Source organism: Pangasianodon hypophthalmus, chromosome 18 (genome assembly GCF_027358585.1).
Source record: "Pangasianodon hypophthalmus isolate fPanHyp1 chromosome 18, fPanHyp1.pri, whole genome shotgun sequence".
NCBI classification, from domain to species: domain Eukaryota; kingdom Metazoa; phylum Chordata; class Actinopteri; order Siluriformes; family Pangasiidae; genus Pangasianodon; species Pangasianodon hypophthalmus.
In genome coordinates, this window is record NC_069727.1 from 2,023,511 (window position 1) to 2,049,788 (window position 26,278).

The following is a 26,278-nucleotide window of genomic DNA, read 5'->3' on the forward strand; positions in this document are numbered from 1 at the left end:
GCTGCCCCAATTTAATTAAAAAAACAACACTGTGTTGACTCAGCACCTGAAACGGCGCAGGACTACGTTTCCCATCAGCCCCGGCACTTCACGTGAATCACGTGAGTTCTGTCTTTGGTTGCACTCGTTGTCTAGCTTTTGTCAGCTTCACTACGTGGTTCATGCAAGTTTCCACGTTTAGAGTTTGTCTCTGCGTGTTTCTTCAGTTAAACGTTTATCTGGATTTGCGTCCGACTCAAAATTCTGACACAGAATGAATGAGGGATTTTTTGGGGTTAAATATGCAATACGTATGTAATAAACACTGTGTGTGTGGTGCTGTTATAATAAAATAATCAACAGCGGAGTGGTGTGATGTAGTGGAGTTCCTGTTAGCTCACTGAAGCTGATTATTTTGCTATAATCCCCAAGTGTTTTATTCCTCTTCTACCACAGCTTTAATGTTCTCTCTTACGTTACAGCAGCTGTAATCAGTCGTTCCCTCACCAGCCTCTCTCTTTTCTCTCTCTTGAAGTTAATAATAAAAAAAAAAAATGCAGTTTGTCGTCTTTTGTTACCAAATAAATCGTAAACCCCTCTGTCCTGAAGATGTCAGAAAGTCACAGCATTACCTCTGACACCGACACTGGAGACTCCTTCCATGAATAAACGTCTTCTTACCTTTGAGAAAATTTCAAACCTGTCAACGATTCCAGACGTTTTTATTCCATTTGTTAGCAGAGCATCTGCTGTACGAGTCCCTGTGAATGTTACTATACTATACTATTAGCTGTTACTATAGAAACGATAACGTATTAGATCGAGTGTGTTAATATAAACCTGCGCTATTGTCAGAGCTGCTGTTACAGAGAATTAATCAACACCTTCTGACCAATCAGAATCCAGGTGTAACTGTATAATAATACGTCATGTACAGTTTTCCTGTTAATGCCATGAGATTACTGTCTCTGAGGTTCTGTTGGATTGAGGATATACACTATTTATGAAAGTTATTCATTTTCAACAGAACGAACATCCTATAATTGAGATCAGAGATGTAACCGAGGTGAGGGGAAGTCGATGAGGCTGTGCTAAAACTGTGCTAAAAAGAATTCAGAGAAGAAATAAAACATTTCAACCTTGGTTTGTTATTGTGTGTCTCTGATTCCCTGAGAAGAACTCCATCATCATCATCTCTATTTGTAGCTAAAAAAAGGTTTAATCCGATTTTTAAAGTTCTTTATGATGGGCTTTTTGACGTCTCCAGGTGGAAGCCGTCCTCATTTCCATCACTCAGCTTTAGCAGAAACATCAGACACAGAGTCGTCTCGTCTGAGGCGAGGTTCAGATGTTAGAGTTAACCATGAAACACGGTGTCGCGCATATTGCTTAATAACTTAAGAATGACTATATTCGGTGTAGAGACTTCCATCTTGATGCACAGAATCCCAACATCCAATACACGTAATAAACGTGTTTACTTTGTGTTATATTCTTCTAATAATTATAACCAGCACCCCTTAAAGGTTTTGTAGACCTTCTGACCAATCCTGACCACCTCTATCTGTCAAAGTTACGCATGAGACAATGGCAAAAAAAAAAAAAAAAAAAAAAAAAAAAAGCAGGCACAGTGAGGGTTAATGTCTTATAGGGTTAACTGACTAAAATAAAAGACTATAAATAACAATAATTTTAAGATATATTATTAACAATTTTTCATCTATCTCACACCAGTAGATGTTTGTTGGTGGTGTTGTAAACATGTCCACTAGGTGGCGGTGTTGTTTTAGGAGAAATGTACTAGAGCTCCTGAACCCTGATGTACTGAAGCTCCAGAAATTCAAAATGAAATAAAATAAAATAAAATTAAATTACTAAACCAACTAACAAACAAACATTAAGAAACACATAAATTAATAAATAATTATTTATGAGGTGGTTTTTATTAGCGTTAACACAAACAAGCAACATTCACTGAGATTCACAAACATTATGCAAAAAAATAAAGGACTGCAATTTTTTTTTACATTCTTCCTTTTATTGGTCGCAAACTGGAATAAAACTTATTTTATAATATTTATTCTTAAAAGAATTAATTCGTTACAGTACTGAATAAGTACTATAAACGTATACTATAAAAAATACCGCATTAAAGGCTATTTATCCAAAATGTCACTTCTTTCCTTTCGCACTGGAGCTAAATGTAAGATTATAGCCACCAGTTTAGCATTGTGCAAGCTGCACGGCTAAATCATCACACACTCGTTGACACACATTAGATTTAAACCTAATAGTACAATAGCAGAATTAAATACACAAATGAAATTTTATTATCAAATTTTATTATCCCTTCTATGTGTTCAGGAAGAAAGTGATTCAGTTTGATTAACGTTAAACTGGTAGCTATAAAGCTTTCCTTACTTGTTAGCTACGTTCTCCATTAGCCTGTTAGCTCCAGTGCAAAACTAAAGACTTCACACACTAAGCGTGTCTCGGCTAATTCGCTAAATTTGAAAAAAATTAAATTTTTGCGTTTTTACTTTATAGGTGTTTAAATAAAATGTAAAGTATTTACTGAAAGCAAGTGCGTATACGTGTTGCATTAACGTACAAATTTTCCGTAAAGTTTGTCCTGACCCTCCAGCACCCCCTAGTGGTGTAGTATAGTTGAGTATTTGTCCCATTAGTGTTGCCGTACTTCAGCGTCATGTAGTTTCCTGAGCTGGAGCGTTTGCTACAGTCCTGACGTTAATCAGAAATGATTAGCGTGTAAACACGTTACGCTTTACGCTATGAACGATAAGCGACTCCGGTGGTTCACCACACACACTCCAATCAGACACAGCACCAACATCACCGCTCCGGCTGATATCAGAGCGATCTGCACCGTCTCCAGAGTGTCGATCCGGGAGAAGAGCTCCGCCTTAATCCTCTGTGCTGTGTCATCATCGAGTGCCGCCGTCTGAGTCACACACACACACACACAGAGACACACATCACACCGATGCTTATGTAGGGCAAAATTTCAATAGATAAAGAAATAAATCATTTAAAAATAATAATACACAGACAGACAGACAGACAGACAGGTATAGAGGCAGATAAACAGAGAGACAGACAGAGGTTTTAGACATATAGAATATACCGATAAAATGTATAGACGTACAGACAGACACAACGCATAGGCAAATGTACAAGCAGAACATATAGACAGCAGATAGACAGACTGAATAGATGTACAGACAGACAGAATGTACAGCCATGTCGAGAGATAAACAGAACATGCAGATAGACAGAAGAAAAGATAGACATCCAGGCAGACAGATAAGTAGAACACACAGATATACAGAATGTATAGATATGCAGAGAGATATACAGAACATACTGTATATACATCCAGACAGGTCGTAACATGGAATGTATACACACCCAAACAGATAGATAGATAGATAGATAGAGAGACAGGGATGTTAGGATGGTAAATGAACAATAAATAATGAGCTGAGGATCTTATTCTAATCTTTTGACCGTCACTGACCTCATTTAACCACAGGATGGGGAAGACGGTGTTCTCCTTCACTTTATTAAGGATCCTGAGACAGAAAGACAGTGAGACCATACAGAAATCTATACGTGTCCTTTAGAAATCTATACATGTCCTTTAGACATCTATACGTGTGCTGTAGACATCTATACGTGTGCTGTAGAAATCTATATGTGTGCTGTAGAAATCTATATGTGTGCTGTAGAAATCTATACGTGTCCTTTAGAAATCTATACGTGTCCTTTAGAAATCTATACGTGTCCTTTAGAAATCTACACGTGTGCTGTAGACATCTATACGTGTGCTGTAGAAATCTATACGTGTGCTGTAGAAATCTATACGTGTCCTTTAGACATCTATACGTGTGCTGTAGACATCTATACGTGTGCTGTAGAAATCTATACGTGTGCTGTAGAAATCTATACGTGTCCTTTAGAAATCTATACGTGTCCTTTAGAAATCTATACGTGTCCTTTAGAAATCTATACGCGTCCTTTAGAAATCTATACGTGTGCTGTAGACATCTATACGTGTGCTGTAGAAATCTATATGCGTCCTTTAGAAATCTACACGTGTGCTGTAGAAATCTATACGTGTCCTTTAGAAATCTATACGTGTGCTGTAGAAAAATGGCCGCAGTGTTTTGTGATTATGTTCTAAAACTTACTTGATGTCCTTTGATGGGCCGTACATCATGTTGACCTGAAGGCGTTTGGCGAACCTCAGTGTGAAGCCTGTGATCTGAGACACACACAGAACAGTCCCCCACACACATGCTTATACTGGTAACCAAGCCAGTGTGAGTATTACCCATAATGCAAGCAAATGGAAGCTAGCAAATGAATGCAAACCAGAAAGTGAAAGTAAACTAGCAAGGAAAGTTAACCTAGCAAAGAAACACAAACTACCAAGTGAAAATTACCCTACAGAATAAAAGCTTACCTAGCATACCCAAACTCACAAGCAAAAAATAACCTAGCAAACAAACGCAAACTAGCAAGTGAACACAAACCAACAAGTGAAAGTAAACTAGCAAGCAAAAGTTAACCTAGCAACCAAACGAACACTAGCAATTGAATGCAAAGTGAAAATTACCATACAAAATAAAAGCTTACCTAGATAGCAAACAGAGTCAGAAGCAAAAACTAACCTCACAAGCAAACTCAAACTAGCGAGTAAACACAACCTAGCCAGAACAAGTTAACCTAGCAACCAATGCAATCTAGCAAGCGAAAGCAAACCTAGCAAGTAAACGCAAACTAGCGAGTAAACACAAACTAGCAAGCAAAAGTTAACCTAGCAACCAAACACATACTAGCAAGCAAAAGCTAACCTAGTAAGCAAACTCAAACTAGCAAGTAAACACAAACCGACAAGCAAAAACTAACCTCGCAAACAAACACAAACTAGCAAGCGAAATCAAAACAAGCAACAAAAGCTGACATAGTAAACAAAAACAATCTAGCCTGCAAACACAAACTGCAGTTCACCCCATCTAAAGTCCTGAACTGCTTCTTTAATGCCTTAAGCAGGGTGTGAAGTTCACTGACTCCTGCCCTGTTTAATGTTCTAGCATGAACTTTTACCGGTTCCACGTCCAGATAGGTGGAGTGTTCCTCAGGGTCCGGGTTTAGACCATGAACGAGTTCCTGCAGCTCCTTACTGCCATGGAGGAAATGAGGGAGGGAAATGAGCACAGGAGTACCTGAAACACACACACACACAAGATGAGTTCGGATGTAGCTGTACATTAAAAAGTCAGACAATGCGTTATGTGCATTACAAGCTGGAGGCTGGAAGCAAGTCTGAGGTCATGGTTTGTTTGTTTTTTTTTAAAGGTAACCTAGTGAAGAAACACTAACGTAGCAAGTGAAACAAAAGCAAAGCAAAAGCTTACCTACACAGTGAATGCAAAAATAACCTAGCAAGAAAAAGCTAACCTGGTGAAAGAATGCAAACTGGCAAGTGAAAAGCTAATCTAGCGAGCGAACGCAATCGCTAAGCTAGTACATACGCGCAAAGTAGCAAATGAAAACTAACTTACCCAGGGAAAGCTACCCTAGCAAACAAAATCTATCAGATAGAAAATGCAAACTAGCAAGTGAAACCTAGCAAACAAAAGCTTACCTAGATAGTGAATGTAAAGGACTGAGCAAAAACTTAGCAAACAAAACATAAATGCAAGCTAGCTAATGGTAAAGCTAACAGGGATAGTAAAGGCAAACTCACAAATAAAAGCTAACCTAGCAAACACAAATTAGCTAGTAACTGATAGCTAGTCACTGGATCTTCTGTCAGACTCATACAAACTTCAAATTAGCCGATTAGCAAAGTTGTGACATTCCCTCTGGTAGCGACACACTTTTTTGGACCACATGTTTTTTGGACTCAGGACATGCGCGTGTTTCATAATTTCCTGATTAGTTGTACCTTGTTATTGGTGTTATTTTATCTTCTTAGTATTTATTGGTCAGTGTATTTATTTATTTATTTGTTTCTCACAATTTCAGTAGTTCACTAGTCTTTTCCCGGATTTTTGTCGTTTTCCTACTCTGGCTGTGAAACACACACCTCTACACGCTCCGACGTCGAGCACGCCGGCCAGCGTGCAGTTCCTGGTGGTCTGGGTGTTTGTGCAGTAGCACCGGTTGTCTGGATTCTCCACGGGAGAGGCGAAGGTCTGTGATGGCAGCATGTAGCGATACACTGTGATCCCTTTCAAATCCACACTGGCATCGAACTCGGCTGAGACGGACCTGAGACAAAAGACACAGAGGGGAGGGGAAGGGTAGGAAAAAAGAAGAATGAAGAAATGGACAAGATGTGAGGAAATGTTGAGCCATCCAGCGTGTTTAAATTCTGATATGGTGAAGCCTGACCTCTGCTGGACCCACGGTGCTAATATATTTTTAATTTAACTTAATATTTTTAAGTGCAGCTTCACAATCAAATCTCAAAGTTTATTTTATACATAACGACATCAGGCGCAGTGGGTCAGTGAACTCTGTTACAGCTACGAGATGTTTAAAACCAGAAACCAGGATTTCAACTTGGAGTGCTAAACTTAAACAAAAGCAAACTTGCAAGTGAAAGCTAACCTAGTGAAATAATGCAAACTAGCAAGCGAAAGCTACCCAAGGAAGTGAAGGAAAACGAGTGAGCACAGTCATCTTACAAATAAACACAAAATAGTAGCTAAAAACAAATTAGTAACCAAAAACCTAGCAAGCAAAAGCTAACTTAGTAAAGAACAAAACTAGCAAGTGAAACAAACTACATGAACTTCTCCACAAAAACTAACCAAGCAAATGAAAGCTAATCTATTGAACAAACACAAACTAGCAAGTGAAAGCTAACCTAGCAAACAAACACAAACTAGAAAGCAAAGACCTAACAAGCAACAGTTCACCAAGAGAACAAAAAACAAACAAATACATACTAGCAAAAAAAAAAAAAAAAAAAAAACAGTAGGTGAAAGAAAACTAGCAAGCAAAAGTTTGCGCAACAAACGAAAGCTAACCTAGAAAATGAAAAATAACCTGAAAAACAAATGCAGCCTAGCAAGTGAACACTAATGTAGCAGAAACTCACGTCAAAAATTTAAGCTAACCCAGCAAACAAAAGCTTACCCATCAAATGAATACAAACGAAAGACAACCTAGCAAACAAAAGCAAACTAACAGACGAAAGCTAACGTAGCGGATGAAAGCTAACGTAGCGAGTAAAAGGTGAGAGTGCTGATTAATAAAACACACCTGCAGATGTCTGAGGAGAAGAAGTACAACGGCGTCTTCTTGTCCAGGAATGGAGAGAAGGACGAGCCGTCTGAACATACACACACACACACACACACACACATATACACAGACACACACACACACACACACACACACACAGGTCAGTCTCTAAATCTCTAATAATAGACATGAAAGTGTGCTTTCTGCTTTCTGCTTTAAGTAATTGCTTAATTATGCTTCAGTTCTAAACACTAGGGTTCTTACTAGAACCTCAGGCACCATCCCAAAGTTCTTTAAAGAACCCTAGAATGAACTAGAACCCTGACGTTTGGGACGCAGCTGTGAGTGTGAGAGAATAAAAGCTCACCTGTGCCATTGATCATATCACAGTACGTATTGTTCCAGTAGGACAGAGTCCTAAAACACACACACACACACACACACACACACACACACTTGTCAACCACGGCCTGTCTTTAAAAGTGCAGTAACTGCTGTTTGCTTGTTTACTTGTTTACTTCTTCTGCATGTGTCACTGCTGCAGTTGCTATGACAACAGCCCACCCAGTTCTGATCACCACATTAGTATGCAGGAAGACAAACCCAACATCTCCATCTGTCTGTCCGTCCATCTGTCTGTCTTTTTATCTGTCTATGTTCTTTTGTTTTGTCTGCTGATTTGCTAAATATTTATTTTAAGCATTTATTTATATCTGTCTGTCACTCCATCTGTCTATGTCTGTCTATCCATCCATCCATCTGTCTGTCTCTTTATCTGTCTACCTGCCTATCTGTCTATTTGTTACATATTTATCCAAGAGTTTATCTACTGTCTGTTGGCCAGTCTGTCCGTCCATCCATCTCTTTGTCTGTCTGTCCATTCATCTGTCTGTTCACCCATTTCTCTATCTGTCTGATTCTTGGTCGGTTTGTCCATCTGTCTGTCTATCTGCCTGTTCATCCATTTATCTGTCTGTGTGTCTATCTGTCTGTTCATCCATTTATCCGTCTGTCTATCTGTCTGTTCATCTATTTATCCGTCTGTCTGTCTGTCTATTCATCCGTTTGTCTGTCTGTCTATCTGTCTGTCTCTTGGTCTGTCTGTCCATCTGTCTGTCTGTCTATCTGCCTGTTCATCCATTTATCTGTCTGTCTGTCTGTCTATCTGTCTGTTCATCCATTTATCTGTCTGTCTGTCTATCTGCCTGTTCATCCATTTATCTGTCTGTCTGTCTGTCTATCTGCCTGTTCATCCATTTATCTGTCTGTCTGTCTATCTGTCTGTTCATCCATTTATCCATCTGTCTATCTGTCTGTCTGTCTATTCATCCATTTGTCGGTCTGTCTATCTGTCTGTCTCTCAGTCTGTCTATCCATCTGTCTGTCTATCTGCCTGTTCATCCGTTTGACTGTCTGTCTCTTGGTCTGTCTGTTCATTTGTCTGTCCATCCATCTGTTTGTCTGTCTGGCTTTCTGTCTGTCTCTTGGTCTGTGTGTCTATCTGTCTCTCTGTCTGTCTTCCTGTTCATCCATTTGTCTGTCTATCTGTCTGTTCATCTGTCTGTCTCTTGGTCTGTCTATCCATCTGTCAGTCTGTCTGTCTGTCCATTGATTTATCTGTGTATCTGTCTGTTTCTCTCTCCCTCTTTATCTCTCTGTCTATCTTTTTTGTCAGGAGGGTTTTATCCACTAGGGGTGCTACAGTGCTGCTCTACCTGTGGTGTGTGTGTGTGTGTGTGTGTGTGTGTGTGTGTGTAAAGACAGACTCACTTCTCAAGGTTCCAGGAGTCGATGGTGGAAACTTTGTTGATGTCGTCTTTGCCTGTGAAGACGCTGTAGGGTCCGTCATAGGTTCCGTTATACTGATCGAACAAACACATGTTATCTGTCTGTCTACACACACCTGTACATCATGTACACCACAGCACTGCTGAATTCTGGGTGCTGATTGGTCAGAAGGTGTGGATTAATTTTCTAGAACAGCAGCTCTGACAGTAGTGCAGGTTTATATTAATGCACTCGTTCTAATATGTTATCGTTTCTATAGTAACGGCTCATTCACAGGGACTCATACAACGAACGCTCCACTAATAATAAGTGGAATAAAATAATCGTTGAGACGATGAAGTTCTTTTAAAGTAAGGAGACGTTTATTTAACGCTTATGGAAGGAGTCTCCAGTGTGAGCGCTTTGTAACAGTCACAGTTTTCTGCCATCTTCAGGACAGAGGAAAAAAAGACGACAAGCTGTGTTTTTTTCTCTTATTTACATCAAGAAAGAAAATAAGAGAGGCTGGTGAGGGAACGGATAATAAATGGATAAAAAGTATAACGTATCGTTCTTTAATAAATAAAATGGAATAAAACACTTGGGGACATGCTGTTATAGGAAAATAATCAACTTTGTTTAATTTTGTGGATTATTTTTTGTTGTATTCTTTAATTAAACCATCTAAACACTGTGTAAAGTCTCGTACCGGGTGAAAAACTCCCAGTTTTACTTTGAGCATGGGGTCTGTGTAGCCCCATAACAGCTCCTTCACGGTTCTCTTCTGAAACAGAGACGAGCCGCTCAGTTGGATCATCATATTAGCCACCATGTGATTTAGCAGACTGTAGACACCCTGAAACAGAAAAAAAAAACCTCATCAGGACTGATGAACATTGCAACGTGTAGAGGCTTAACCCTGTGTCGTGTTCAGTACTCAGCAGTGCTGTGTCCTGACCTGTCTTTTTTTTTTAACGAGAGAAACTCATGCGTGTCATTATGTTTATTCAGTATTTTAATTTCCTGCTGATTAATGTTTACAGGGTCGGTGATCAAAACCAAAACTCACTAGCGCACATTAGTAAAGATTGCTGTGTTTGCCATCGATTTGATCGGAATAATGAAAATTAAATGTAATAATTAAATGTATTTATTTAGCAGCTAAAGATCACCCTTTTTTTTACGTGTTAGCATGAACTCTAATTAGAACTGTGTTAACGTCTCACGCACACACTAGCGTTTGAGACACAGTCCCTTTAACGATGATGCAACTGTGAGAGATAAAAGCTGAACGGCTCTGTGAATTATCTCCGTCCTCTCCGTGTTTATTACGAGTTACGCCATAAACCCTCACATATAATCTTACCCCGAATGCACTGTTGTAACCCTACAACATGAAAAGAACTACACTGAGAGAGAGAGAGAGAGGGAGAGAGAAACAGAGAGAGAAACAGACAGAGACAGAGAGGTAGAGAGAAATAGAGACACAGAGAGAGACAGACACAGAGACACAGAGATAGAAAGAAAGAGAGACAGACACAGAGACAGAGAGATAGAAAGAAAGAGAGACAGAGAGAGTGAAAGACACAGAGACAGAGAGAGAGAGACACACAGACACAGAGAGAGAGAGAGAGAGAGAGAGAGAGACTCTGTGTGTGTGTGTGTGTGTATACATGTTTGTGGTGTGTGTGCATGTATATATGTGTACGTACAGAATATGTACATGTGTGTGTATATACTGTGTGTGTGTGTGTGTGTGTGTGTGTGTATTTAGGAGAGAAGGTAACACACAGCCACAGCGAGGTTCAGTGAGGTCACCACGTCCTCCTCTGGTCCTACAGACATGCTCGGCTCAAAGATGGCTCCTGACGGCAGCAGGAAGGACACGGTGTGGTTCTGGTAGAACGTCACGTTCTCTTTGGGGATGTACCTCGTCCTGAAGAACGCACAACACACGAAAGGAAAGAGCTTCTGTCGTAATTCAGATCGTAATCAACACATCATCTATATTTTGTGTCTTAACTCCTGTAACGAACATCTTCAATTCATCTTTCAGAGTGATTATAATCAATCAGTGCTATGTGATATGATGTCATCAGTGTGCGCCGCTTGCATCACTCACTCCTGAGCTGCTCGAGAAGTCCTTCCAGATTTTGTAGGTCTACATTTCAGAGCATAAAACTAAACTTTTTTCCCCAAACAAAATAAAGAAACATTGATGACCAGTAGCTTGTATGCGTAGCTAGCTAATGTTAGATTAGCAGGCTAGTCAGCTATAAATACCATGTTCTGGTGATACAGATTCAAATTTTCCAAAAAATTAAAGATGCTTTTTAAATTTTATGAATTGAAATGAAAAACTACATGAACATTAGCAACTTTTAGCACAAGCTTAGCTAACATTAGCTAGCTAAAGTGTTTAAATGGTCAGCTGCTGGTCAGCATTTCAGCATTTTCAACAAATAAACAAATTCTCTAAATTCTCTTAATTTTACGCACTGAAATATACCGTAGTGCTAAACAGCCACTGTCTGCAGTAGAGGATTTTTAGGTGGCTAAGCAGTGGGAAGAGTCAGAGGTGCACACAGTGCTGACATCATACTACTACCACCACTGCCGATAATAATAATAATAATAATAATAACAATCATCATCATCATCATCCTTTTTATATAGCCCTTTTTTTTAGATTTTGTGCCAAAATCTCAAAGTATGTTACATAAAAATAATAATCAGACAAGGAAATAAATAAATAAATAAGTAAATAAATATGTATTATATTTTTAAATTACAAATATATATGTATTTTTTAATTAAAAGCCAAACAAGCAACCACAGCGAGGATAATTGGTAAGATATGTTAATATGAAAATTAAAAAAAATAAATATCAACATTAATTGTGTATTAATTAATGACACCAAAAGCTGTAATTGATTTAAAGGGATGATTATTATATTTCCCAAAGAACTTGAAGAAGAAACATTGTTCATGCTGATTCGTGTCACACACCCTGATTAATTTTACTTCAGAACATGATTTTATTTGACGCATGCAGTTATGGCACTCTTCTGTGTGTTATAGTTATCATTAGACTCATCTGAGAAGTATAATTAGACAAAATAATCTTGGTGTTGGATAACCGGTGAAATAAAAACAGTTCGTGATTCCCATCTGAGACTTTTGAACCCTTATTAGGATTATATAAAGATAATCAGATCAGATTAGCAGAGTTATTAAACAATATCTTTACAATGTATTACGTATTCGAAGGGAAAAGGCAGTGTGGGATGTTCACTCTTTTTATTTTGACTGTGATGAATAGAAATTTTCGTAAAACTATTCAGCTGCTCAGAAACATTTATGGAAGGAGTCTCCAGTGTCAGCACTTTGTAGCAGTCAAAGCTAAAGCTATAACGCTAAGTTCCCTCAGATGTGTTGGTAAATTACTAATAAAACACTTTGTGTGGTTAAATTCTAGATTTATCTTGCTAGATATGTAGCTGAAATTCCTTTACACAGACAGTGTGAAGTACAAATCAGACAAAATTATCAGGAATATCAACATGAGTTAGTAAATTATTAAGAAAATAGCTAGTAATTCTTATATACAGACACTGTAAAGACACAATGACTGTAGAAATGAGACAAAACTATCAGGAATATCAACATTTACCTCAGATGTGTTGTTAAATTACAAAGAAAACACTGTGTTTGGCTAAAATTATGATTCATCTAGCTAGCATGTAGCTCTTAATTCTTCGATAAAGACAATATAAAGACACAGTGACTGTAGAAATGAGACAAAACTATCAGGAATATCAACATTTACCTCAGATGTGTTGGAAAACTACTCAGAAAAGGTTCATTACATTTAATGTTCAGTGAAACAAGTTAGTTCCAGTTCTCGCTTACATTATATCGTCTTGAAGTTAATAAGACAAAAACAAAACGCAACTTGTCATGTTACCGAGAAACCGCAAACTGAAAAGTTACAGCTTTACTCCTGACTGTTAGAAAGTTCTGACACTGGAGACTCCTTCCATCATCATTCAATAAACACGCATGTACGAGTCCCCATGAATGAGCTGTTACTATAGAAACGATAAAGATAGAACAAGCGCATTAATATAAACCTGAGATTTGCAGCTGCACAGCTTTATAGAAAATTAATCAACATCTTCTGACCAATCAGAATCCAGAATTCAGCAGCGCTGAGGCTGGGGGATGGGGACGAGGAAAGCGGGGAGAGGGAACATTTGCTGTTGCTTGCATCAGACTGACGTTGGATGAGTTCTTATTCTCTCCTTCTGTTCAGTATGGACATCTGAGGGACGAATCTCTGAGAGTGGTGTAATCGAGGCTGGTTCACACTCTCATGCTGCGTTATAAGCAGTGTATTGATGAAAATGTTTTACTGGAGACATCTTTCTGATCTCCAGCCTTACCTGTACGTGTACGGTCCTTTCTGCTGGAGCTGAGGAATGCTGCCGTTCAACACTTTGTCTGGATTTTGCACTTCAAACAGCCAGAACTGGCGATACACCGGCGCGCCGGCCGAGATCCAGTTCTCGTACGCCGTGGTTCCTTCCTCCAACACGGCTTCCTGTAAAAGCACAATGGTATTAGAGCTTCAGCTTGTTTTTGCGGTTATTCTGCAAGAAAAATCATGCATTCATGACATGAATCATGCATGTAAGACCAAGTGTTTAGCCAACTGTGATTCTGGGCTGTGTCCCAAACGCCAGAGTTTGACAAAGATCCGCTTCTTAGCATTCACTCTAATAAGTAAAGATGAGAAAACGTGAAAGAGATGTGTGACAAATCGTAGCTACGTCAATACCTAGCTGATAGCCTGTTAATTAGCGGTTAAGGTCATATATACATAATGTGACTATCTTTATGCTTTATTATTTTCCATTACAATGTTATCACAAAGTCAGCTTTTTACCTCAGCTATCAATCATTTCTTAGCATTAAAGGAGCCGTAAGTAATGTTTAGCACCGTATGCTGGTTGTTAGTCAAACTACAATTTAAAAAAAAATTGTATATAAATAAATAAACAAACAAGAAAAATGACTCAACCACTTCTGTTAAAATTAAATATGCCTTGTAAGTTGCCTTTTAAAGTAAAATAGGTTGAGTCATACAGCTTTTATCCTGCAGGGGGTGGGGATAATTTCAGGGCCAGAAAAAAGGAAAACATCAGCTTTAATAATAAAAAAAAAACTAGCACCTTCAGTAGCATTGCACTGTTGTGACTCATAATTTTTGTTAATTATCTTTAAAGTCATATGTTTATTATTGCTCTAGAAACATTTTTAAATATTACAAACCCCAGCTTTAAAACTTACACAGCACATTATTTTTATTAACACACACAATCTCTTAAGTACAAAGAATGCCATACCAAATGAGTACTTGGCAATAAAATAAAACACAGATATGTGCTGATAATCACTTACATAATATGCTGCAATATTCAGCGTAATTTATGGGATGTTACTGTAGATTAGAGGAATTACAGATAAACCTGCAGTTCGCAGGAATAAAGAGTCAGGCAGTAATCAGCGTAAAATGCCGAGTGTAATAAAATATCAACAGTTTCCCCAAAACGTAGCTGATTAACTAAGATATGTTTGGAGTCTTCTTTAGTTTTGCATCAGAACAAATAAATAAACTTTTTCTGACGCAAAATAGTTAGGATACACTAAAATTCAAAATAATAATAATAAAAAAAAAATGAGCTGTGTAATTGTTTTTAAAGTCGAACTTTATTATCCTCCACATCACATGATTTTAGCTACAACTCCACCTTTGACCTTTAGATAATATATAATATAACTGGAATAATACATAAAGTTCTCCATTGACCTTTTTATATATGTGTATATATGATTTATCCCTGCGTTTTTTTTTACATAATTGTTTATTTAAGGAGGAAATGATTACAAAGCTTACTGATGTCATTTAAAGAAAGAACGCAACAAAAGAACGCAACAAAAAAAGGCAACTTGTCATGCAACTGAGAAACCACAAGGCATAAACTCCTCTGTCCTGAAGACGCTGGAAAAGTTACAGCTTTACCTCTGACTGTTAGAAAGCTCTGACACTGGAGACTCCTTCCATCACAATTCAATAAACACAACATCGTCCTTGTGTATGAGCTGTTACTATAGAAACCATAACGTATTAGATAGAAAGAGCGCAATAATATAAAGTGATTTGCAGCTGCACTACTTCAGAGAAAATGAATCAACACTTTCCGAATTAAATGACATACTGATGCCATTTAAAGAAAGTAAAGGACAGACAGGACAATTGTTTTCTAAAAAAAAAAAACACAGCGTCCACTCTGGTTGGAGATATGGGTACAAACGAACAAAAAAAACAACTTTTGTGACTGGAAAGTATTAAAATGCAACAGGAAGTATTTTTTTAATATTATTTTTCCCCTTACATGTTCAAAAACTGAAATTGTGGCAGTTGTGTACACTGATCTCTACACTAACTGTTAACTAGTGCTACAATTAACTGCGTAATTTTCAGAGGTTGTGCACGCTCATTCTGTTTACAAGATTGTAGGAAATCGTGTGTGAGTGTGACCCGCGATACAACTGTAACAGCTGTTACGATAAATTATACTGCGTCTTGTTTCAGATGAGACTGAAAAGATGCTCGTGAAGATGAACTGCAGTTGATGCAGAGCACAAAAAAAATCTTTTTTAAATCATAGATATTACTCTTAAACCATAGTAAAAGTATATCATGGAATTTTATTTATTTGTATTTTGATCTGGATTTAAATCTGAAGTGGGCGTGGCCTCCTCCAGTAAAGCTTTTTCATTTTTTTTTTTTTTTGTTTGTTTTTTATGAACCCTGGAAAACACAAAAAATAAAAAAACCTCCAGATGAGAAGAAATGTAGCCTGAGCTAGAGACGTGCGCAAAAGCTGTTGTTATAATCGCAGATAACGTTTTTGTTCGTACCTGCTGTGATATTTTCGAACAAGTTTAATTGGTTCTTTTTCCCAAAATATAAACAAACTAGTAGCCTAACTGAAACCTACACAACCTTGTCCAGGCATCCGGAGAAGGAGAACACCGCACCACATACCAGTGACCATCCAGGGCTTGGACATTGAGTTGGTGGATAAGTTCAAGTACCTAGGTGTCCACTTAAACAATAGACTGGACAACACTGATGCTCTGTACAAGAAGGGCCAGAGTCGCCTCCACCTGCTGAGGAGACTAGGGTCCTTTGGAGTGTGCAGGACATTATTAAGGACATTTTTCAATTCTCTATGCTGGGTGGGAGGCAGCACAGAGCGGGACAGGAAGAGACTGAACAAGCTGGTTAGGAGAGCCAGCTCTGTCCTGGGCTGCCCACTGGACTCTGTGGAGGTGGTGGGTGAGAGGAGGATGTTAGCCAAGCTGACATCTATTATGAACAACACCTCTCACCCCCTGTATGGGACTGTGGAGACCCTGTGTAGCTCTTTCAGCAGCAGACTGCTGCACCCCCAGTGTAGGAAGGAGCGCTACCACAGGTCATTCATACCAGTCAGACTTTACAACACCGCATTACAGTGATGTTCAGATGTGCAATATTCTATAATTTTATATAATTTTATTTCTTTTATTATTCCTTAGGTGTATATAATTACAGTACAGTTTTTTTTCCTGTTACTTTTGTGGATAGTGTCTTATATTTAACTTTTCTTTCTTCCTATCGTTAGTCTTTAATACCTGCACTTTAACTGTCTGTGAGCTGCCGTGATAAGTGAATTTCCCCACTGTGGGATCAACAAAGTTTATCTTATCTTATCTTAATGGAAGTGGTCTATGTTTGTAGTGCGAAAATAAAACACCTCCGATTTATATCTGTAATCGTATTTGTTTAGAACACATGATCTGTTTATTCTCAATAACATATTCGTAATCACTTACATCACTACTGTATGCGTTACTCTAGTAATCATGGTTAAATAAAATGGAAAAAAAAGAAAAAAACAAAAATCACATAACATCTTTATGAGCTCAGCTTCGTCGATCACTTACAGTATGTCATTCTCCACATTTACGTAATGGACGTCCAGTGATTCATCGTAATTACGTAATATTTTCTAAGCTACGCTCAAAGCTATATCGCATGGTTTAGTTCAATTTTTCGGTAAAGCGGTAACTCGGGACTCCTTTTGATTTTTGCACAGCATGATATTACACTGTATAAAAGAAGAAAAACATGTGCATGATGTTACAAAGTCTGCAATTCAGTAATTTAACTCAAAACAAAACAACTCTTTAGGGAAATTTGGGCAAGAATGCTATTTCCATAAGCTGCAATCACATGATATCTACAGTCCAAAACTGAAAAAGCAAACTTCACACACCTACAAATGTATTTGCAAATCGATTGCATTTGCTGTAAGGAGGGAAAAGGTGTACAGTTCATCCAGGGGTGAATTATTCCTTTAATATCAGCACAATGGGTCAATAGGGCACAACCATGAACACTACAGAGGGATTCATCTCGTGCACTGGCTTTTCTTTCTTTCTTTCTTTTATTTAAAGGGGGGAAAAAGCATTTTAAAAGCAGTAAATCTCACCTTTTTGACAGTGCTCCCGATCACAGAGTCGCCCACTGGAATGAGGATGAGACCGAGCGCGCACGCGACCGCGCCGATGACGCTCCCGGCGATGAAGCAGCATTTCAGATGGTTCATGATGCAGGAGAAATCAAATTAATAATAATTAAAAACAATGAAAAGAAACAGAAAAAAAAAAAGGTGAGGGGAGAAAAGAGAGTTGAAGATGAACGGAGAGCGCGCGCGACAGAGAGAGAGAGAGAGAGAGAGAGAGAGAGAGAGAGAGAGAGCACTGGATCAACACCAGCACTCCAATCCGGTCCAAGGTTAACGACAGTGCGCGCGCACACACACCCCCCCGGTATCAGCCGCGCGCTATCAGCAGCACTGTGACAGAGAGATAAGTGTGTGCTGAGACAAGCGCAAGAACATCAGCTGAACACCACCAAGACATGAAGAGTGCAAAAAAAAAAAAAAAAAAATTGGTAAAGACTAACACTGATGACTGAACACCTGCAATATACAATGCATTAACACCTGTAATGCTGAATTAGTCTATAATATCAACCTGACATATATGATCATGAAGGAATTAACATTTCTAATAAATAAACACCTATAAATAAACACCAAATGTTGAATGGGTTATGAAAAAACACTTACAACTTTAACAACACCTGTAATTCTGAACTAACACCAACACTATTAAATCAACACCTGAATGAATTAACTCATAGTGTTGAATAAACACCGATCTTTAATTCAGTAACACTGAATTAGTATATAATGTCAACCTGACATATATAATCATGGAGTAATTAACATCTATAATGATAAATAAACACCAACAAATACCAAATGTTGAATGGGTTATGAATAAACACTTACAGTGTTGAGAACGTCAGTGCTGTTAAATCAACACCTTCTAATGTTGAACTAACTCCAAAACTGTTGAATTAACACCTCTAATGTTGAATGAATTAACTTATATAGTGTTGAATAAACACTGACACTTAATTTAGTAACGCTGAATTAGAATATAGTGTCAACCTGACATATGTGATGATGATGAAGAAATTAACACCTATAATGATAAATAAACACCAACAAACACCAAACGTTGAATGGTTTATGAAAAAACACTTACAGTGTTGAGCACGTCAGTGCTGTTAAATCAACACCTGCAATGTTGAACTAACACCAACACTATTAAATCAGGACCTTATAATGTTGAATGAATTAACTCTTACAGTGTTGACTAAACACTGACACTTAATTCAATATAAATGATAAACACCAACAAACACCAAATGTTGAATGGGTTATGAATAAACACTTACAGTGTTGTGAAATCAACACTTGTAATGTTGAACTAACTCCAAAACTGTTGAATTAACACCTCTAATGTTGAATGAATTAACTCATATAATGTTGAATAAACACTGACACTTAATTCAGTAACAGTGAATTTGACTATAACGTTAATCTGACATATACGATGACGGAGGTAATAAGTATAATGATAAATAAACACCAACAAACACCAAGTGTTGTGTGTTATAAATAAACAACTACAGTTGTTAAACAATCAAACTGATCTAACACCAGCACTATTGAATTAACACCTCTCATAGTGACTAAACACCAACACTTAATTCAGTGTAATTCAACACTACATAAGACCTTAAGTGTTGAACCCTGTACAACTGACCCCCTATAGTGTTAATGAATTGAGTGTTGGTGTTCAGTCAACACTATGACTTTATTAATTCAACATTAGAGGTGTTAATTCAACAACACTGTAGGTGTCAGCAATGTAAGTGCTTATTCATAACACATTATACGTTTCTAATTCAACATTTGGTGTACTCAACACTTGCAATGTTGAACTAGTGCCAACACTATTGAATTAACACTTCTAATGTTGAATTAATGAACACCAACACTTAATTCACTTTAGTAACACTATATAAGACCTAAAGTGTTTTAAGTGAATTAAGTCTTACCCTCTACAGTGTTAATGACTGAACACCAATAATATGATATTGGATTAATCAACTCTTATAGTGTTCACTGAACACCAGTAGTATTGACTCAAGATCTACAGTGTTGAATTCAGTCTTACACTGTGTACTTAACCTCTACAGTGTTGACTTATAACTTGTAGTGTTAAATTAATTAATTCTTATAGTGTTAAATAAACACTTACATGGTTACTTAATACCTACATCTTTGAATTAACACAAAACATTTTGATTGGATTAACTCATACATACATTGTTGAATTAACACCTATAATGGCAAATGAATATAGTGTTAAATTAAATACAACACACAGTGGTAAATTAACGCATCCATTATTAATTAAATACATAGCTATAGTTAGTAACATAGTGTTAAATTATTTATTTAGCACCTATAAAAAAGAAATGAGTGAAGAGTGTTAATTAGCGCATGTAGTATTGAATTAACACTTACACTATTAAATTATAATCTATAACCCTGAATTAACACTTATACCATGTTGAATGGTTTAACTTGTAGTGCTGAACACCTGTAATGATAAACATAGTGTTGAATTTGAAATTTGAATGTCAAATGCTGCTAAATTAACACCTACACTGTTCAGTACATTAACACATAGTGATAAGAGTACCTATAGTGTAGAATAAATTTCCACAACATTGAAATAACACCTATAATGATGCCTGAACACCAGCAATAAACACCTGCAGTAGTAATTTCTTTTCTAACGCGGTAAAAGTTAATTCAAACCTCTACATGTTGATTCAACACTGTACGATTTAACCCAACACTGTCGTTGTTTATTCAGTACTAAGGTTTCCTTCAGCACTGTAGGACTGTAAGAGTTAAACAAACACTACAGGTGTTTATTAAATACTGTAAGCGCTAACCAGTACAGTAAGAGTTACCCTAATACTGTAGTTAAATCAGTACTGAGAGGCTCTTCAGCACTGTATGTGTTAATTTAATACTGTTCCCTTGGCACTGTAGGTGTTTATTCAACACTGTAACAGTTAACCCACCATTAGGTGTTTATTACTAGGTGTTATTTAACTCACTACTGTAGGTGTTTATTCTACACTGTGAGAGTTAAATGAACACTATAAGTGTTTGTTAAATAATAAGAGAATAAATAATTCTGCACCATAGGTGTTTATTCAGTACTGTAAATGTTACCCCAATAGTGTAGATGTTAATACTGTAAGAGTTAACCTAACGCTGCACTTGTTGATTGAATACTGTAAAAGTTAACCTAAAACTGTAGGTGTTTATTCCTTCCGCACTGTTTATTCAATACTGTAAGAATGACCTTAGCATTGTAGGTGTTTTTTCAATACTGTAAGAGTTTCTTCAGCACTGTAGGTGTTTATTCAATACTGTAAGAGTTAACTCGACACTGTAAGTGTTTGTAAAACTGCAAGAGTTGACCTGACACTGTAGGTGTTTATTCAATACTGAGTTTCTTCAGCATTAGTGGTGTTTATTCAATACTGTAAGAGCTAACCAAACACTGTAAGTGTTTGTTAAATAATAAAATTTAAGAAGGTCTTTAGCACTATATGTCTTTCTTAAATACTGTAAGAGTTAACTAAACACTATAGATGTTTATTCAATACTGTAAAAGTTAACCTATCAGTGCAGACGTTCAATATAACAATTCCTTGTGTACTGTAGGTGTTAGTTCAATTCTATAAAAATTAACCCAACAGTGTGTGTTTATAGTGTGTAAAGTGTTAACACATCTGTAGGTGTTTATTCAATACTATATGATTTAACTCAATACCATAAACTGTTAGCTAATGGAAGTTGTAGCATTATTGTATTGGATTTGTGTTACTAGGTTTATTCACTCAGGAACAGTTTTATAACAAATTAATAGCAAAATAAATACTGGTGCGTTTGGGAGGTTTGTTCACATTAATCAACGTGCAGTTATATCAACTACAACGTCACCACTGACAATAAACACCATCATTATGAGTCTGATATGGTAATTATCAAGTCAGTATTACTTTACTCCACATGCTTTGGGATTGTAAACACGTTCCTGAACAGATGAACGTCTGATGCAGAGGTCAAAGGAGAGCAGCCTTTAGAAAGGAGATAAGATACATAATCACAATTCAGGACGTTAACCCATAACGAGAGTGTAGGAACGTACAGGAGTGCAGACGCAGAGGTGTTTAAATTACACGCTGCTCAATTTCTACACACAGAGAGAGACCACAAGAAAATCAAACACCAATACTAATTATTATGTTGCGTCAGGTTGTGGTTTAGATTTAATAGCTGGTCGACTGTACATTTGGAAATAAATTCTCTCCCTATAATCAAAGTTCATCCTGGTGGTATTTAAACAAATACTATCATTTATCAACATTATTCTCACAAATATACAGATTTCAGTTCAGCTGTAATTCAGTAGTTCATGTATCCTTTACTGAACACTCGATGGCAGTGTTGAGCTTCTCTCTCTCTCTCTCTCTCTCTCTCTCTCTCTCTCACACACACACACACACACACACACACACACACACACACACACAAACACACACACCCTATTTCTAAGTGCTTAATGCACACAATATTAATGTAAGAAGTCAATCATTTACATACCACAGTGCTGCTGAATTCTGGATTCTGATTGGTCAGAAGGTGTTGATTAATTTTCTATAACAGCAGTTCTGACAGTAGTGCAGCTGCAAATTACAGGTTTACATATAATTAATGAGCTTGTTCTAATACGTTATCGTTTCTATAGTAACAGCTCATTCACAGGGACGTGTACAGCAGATGCTCCACATAAACGGATTCAAAATGTATATAACATGTTCTTTAATTAATGAAACATTGTAATTGTTGGTAAATTGCTGTGGTATAAGCGGAATAAAACACTTGGGGACGTGCCGTTATAGGAAAAATAATCAACGTCAGGGTGGAAACGGTGGAACTCTGCTTCACAGAGGTTTTATTCAGTACTAAATGGAGATTACTTAATATTTTACTAACATTATTAATGCTTCAAATACAATAATAATAATAATAATAATAATAATAATAATAATAATAATAATAATTTATTACTGTACTACTAACAAAGTAAATCTTTAGTGTATGTAAATAACAGGATGGTAAAATATATCACTAACTTTCATTTCTTGTAAATATAAATAACATTTACACATCTTACAACAGCCTATTTTTGGACAGACTGTCCAAGAGTGTGTGTGTGTTTTTTATTTTTATTTTTATTGTATTTCCTGGGAAAGATGGACTGTACATAGTAAAATAAATATATCATGACAGAGTGTGTTCCAGACTCTACACGCTTGGCTGGAGCTCTTTTGATAATGTCATTTTGATAAAACACTCAGTCATTTGCATTTGTTTTGTCTGAACCCAGAAATTTGCATAAGATTTTGCTAAACATTTGGGCAGAAACAGTGTAACTGTTGTGAGCTGTGTGTGTGTTTGTGTGTGTGTGTGTGTGTGTGTGTGTGTGTGTGTGTGTTTTGGGTTCAAGCCGTTTCGTGTCAGGTTGCATCACACCTTCACATAATTTATTCTTTTGTTTCTACAAGTTCACACTCCAACATGTTTTATTCCTTACTTATTGTGCTACTTTATGAAACTGTTTATGTACAAGGAGTGTTAATGAGATAATGTCTCTGAAGTAGACTGTGTGATGATGTAGCCATGCAGTTAGAAATATTAGCCTCAGAGCTTCAGTGCAAAGCTAAAGAAGCAAATATGTCTTGACTACATGTAATCAAAGCTGGATATTGCGAAAATGTCTTTTCTGTTTTTATGCCATTGTGTTTTTATGTGAGCAAGCTAGGTACTATACTGACTATGCTAGCTAGGAACTACGGAAAATGTCTTTGCTTGAAGGTTTTTATTTGATATTGAATTTGATAGAGATTCTCACTTGTGGTTCATTTGTGGATCAACTACATCACAAAGGCTTTCAAACAGAATGAGACAAAAAAGATTAAAAAAAAAATAATAAATCATTGCACCACCTGAGAAATTACTGAATGATGTGTAAAAAAAAAAATTCTATTAACATTTATCTATTATTCACTGATTCGTTCACTGAGCCAGGTTATTGTTCACAGTGAAATCAAGTCAATATTTGAGTAAAATGGAATTGAAATCTGCTCCACAAATACAATTTTAAATTCTTAAAAGATATATTAATATACACGCACACTACAGTGTAAACCCATATGAGGATGGGTTCTCTGTTGAGCCTGGTTCCTCTCAAGGTTTCTTCCTATCACCATCTCAGGGAGTTTTTCCTTGCCACCGTCGCCCTGCTTGCTCTTCAGAGACGGCACACACACACACTTCACTTTACTTTTGTTTGTGTAAAGCTGCTTTGAGACAATGACCTTTGTAAAAAGCGCTATACAAATAAAAATGAATTGAATTGAATTGAATATGACTTTACAGGATTTTACCTTACAGAAAAACATTAATATTTTAACATGGACAGTACATAAATAGACCTGAGCGTACACAAAACCTCAAATCTACAACTAAAATAATAACTATAATACAGAATACTTGGCACCTAGTACACTTCTCATCAAGTATACTTACAAATGCTAGCATATAAAAGAAATACAATAGTGTACTTTTCTCCAAGCACTTAAACTATCATGTCCAAAATACACTAGTGTACTTCTCTTCAAGTATACTTAGATGTGATAGTATATCAAAAGTAAACTGTTCATCTCTCCAAATATACGTTACTGTGTTTGTAGTAAACCCGGCGATATATTTGAATGAATTTGAATGGATCATTAACTCGGCAGTTCCGAGAACAGAGTGTGACGTTGGTGAGAAACGCAAGAGGAGAAATAACCGTGCTGTAAAAAAAACCAACAGAAACCATCGCAGAAATTCTATTGGTTTCCACGACAAATACCATTACAAACCATCAGCTAACTATTAAAACCATTAACATTACTGATCCTTAATGGTATCCACTAGACATAACATGCCACCAACAGAAGGCAGCAAATTACCAGTAGAGACCCACAGGGACCTTTAGAGTTTCCATCCATCCATCCATCTTCTCTACCGCTTATCCTACACAGGGTTATGGGGAGCCTGGAGCCTATCCCAGAGGACTTGGGGTACAAGGCAGGGGACACCCTGGACGGGGTCCCAACCTATCGCAGTGTACAATCACACACACACTCATACACCCATTCACACACTACGTTTACATTAAGAGATGCCAATGTGTCTTTGGGCTGGGGGAGGAAACTGGAGCACCCAGAGGAAGCCCCTGAAGAACGGGGAGAACATGCAGGCTCTATGCACACAGGGCGGAGGTGGGATTTGAACCCCCACCCCCGGAGGTGCGAGGCAACATCGCTAACCACTAAGCCACCATGCCCTCCCATTACAGTTTCCATTAAAACCAATACAATTCCCATTATAACCATTATAACCATTAAAACCATTACAAATTCTATGCGTGTTTCTATTGTTTTTTTTTCAGCAGGGAAATGAAGTTACAGAGGAGATTTATCTCAGGAGAAAAAGCTGAGAGACATTAGACTTAAGAATACGTCTCCCTTTTATTTGCCTCTGATCTCACTGCTGTCCAGCAGAAACGATAGAGATAATAAGGAGATGTTTAGTTATTAATTATTTATGATTAGACATCACAAATAGGACGTTGTGGTTACACCACTGATGCATAAGGTAGGTTCTGACGTACTGGAATAAACATGACTGCGATGGTTTTTATACGAGAGGGAAACTGAACCAACAGGAAGTGTGTGTTGTAATTAACGCAGGTTTGCACTTGTCTGCTTCCATGATATTATTACTCATTTTTCATGATCATATTTCATAATATTTCCTCATATTTAAGATGAAACTCAGCTGTTTCCCACGCTGTTTGCACCGATGAAAGAAACAGAGCCTTAAACACATCCTAAAATCCCAATTTAACCCCTGAATTAAACTAAATAGCCACTGTAAGAAGGTCTTAGTTGAAGATTGTGGTGTTTGGGAAGTTTCTTAAAATGGCTGACAACAGCTAGTTACTTCAGTGAACCTACCACTGAGTGAAAACGGGGTGAAGAGGGGGTAAAAAGGGGGTAATACAACCAGTAAAAGTCATAAACCTCTTTTATTTTAGGCATAAAATAAAAATTCAGCACAAAATATGTTCATTTTATTCGTTTTAAACCATCAGAAAGAACACATTTTCAACAAGTCACTCCTGACTGGAGCTCCATTTGCTGTATTGGGGTACCGGTCGCCTAGGCAACAGGTCACGCCCCCTGACAACAACGACATTTTGTAAGCTGCCCCTTGGCAATGACGTCATTTTAGTACGTTTTCCTGTTTCGTGTTTTTTTTTATTATTATTTTTTAAAAACTTTTTCTTCACATAATAAATCAATATTTTAGTATTTAAATATTAATAATACATTTTCCTTTTATTGTTTTGAGGAAGAGAAAGTCACGCAGGAAACAAAAAGAGAAAGAAAAAGGGCGCGTTCCCGTCGCCGCCGAGCGCGTGCACGAGCTGCCGTGTACGTGTGAGAGCCAGGGTTGCCAGATTGTGAGGAGACCCTCTTCTCGGTGCATTCTGGACAAATTGGAAATGTTA

General features: G+C 37.2%; 1 protein-coding gene across 1 annotated transcript; it reads right to left on the minus strand.

Moving 5' to 3' along the window:
* Positions 1-1,995: 1,995 nt before the first annotated feature.
* On the minus strand, positions 1,996-17,865 carry cd36 (CD36 molecule (thrombospondin receptor)). Its single transcript, XM_026909970.3, has 12 exons — positions 17,635-17,865; positions 13,474-13,631; positions 10,819-10,963; positions 9,737-9,883; positions 9,031-9,122; positions 7,628-7,677; positions 7,279-7,348; positions 6,095-6,279; positions 5,110-5,228; positions 4,191-4,264; positions 3,518-3,572; positions 1,996-2,941 (listed from the first exon to the last, which is right to left on the minus strand). The coding sequence occupies exons 1-12, from the start codon at positions 17,749-17,751 to the stop codon at positions 2,765-2,767; spliced, it is 1,389 nt and encodes a 462-aa protein (XP_026765771.1). The 5' UTR covers positions 17,752-17,865; the 3' UTR covers positions 1,996-2,764.
* Positions 17,866-26,278: the final 8,413 nt, after the last annotated feature.

Bases quoted from the DNA above. Each gene is read 5' to 3' on its own strand.
- cd36 (XM_026909970.3), bottom strand. From the start codon at position 17,751: ATGAACCATCTGAAATGCTGCTTCATCGCCGGGAGCGTCATCGGCGCG. The intron at 9,884-10,818 runs GTGTGTTACCTT...TTTCTGTTTCAG, and splicing joins CACTGAACCTCGCTGTGGCT to GGTGTCTACAGTCTGCTAAA. The intron at 2,942-3,517 runs GTCAGTGACGGT...TGTGTGACTCAG, and splicing joins CCATCCTGTGGTTAAATGAG to ACGGCGGCACTCGATGATGA.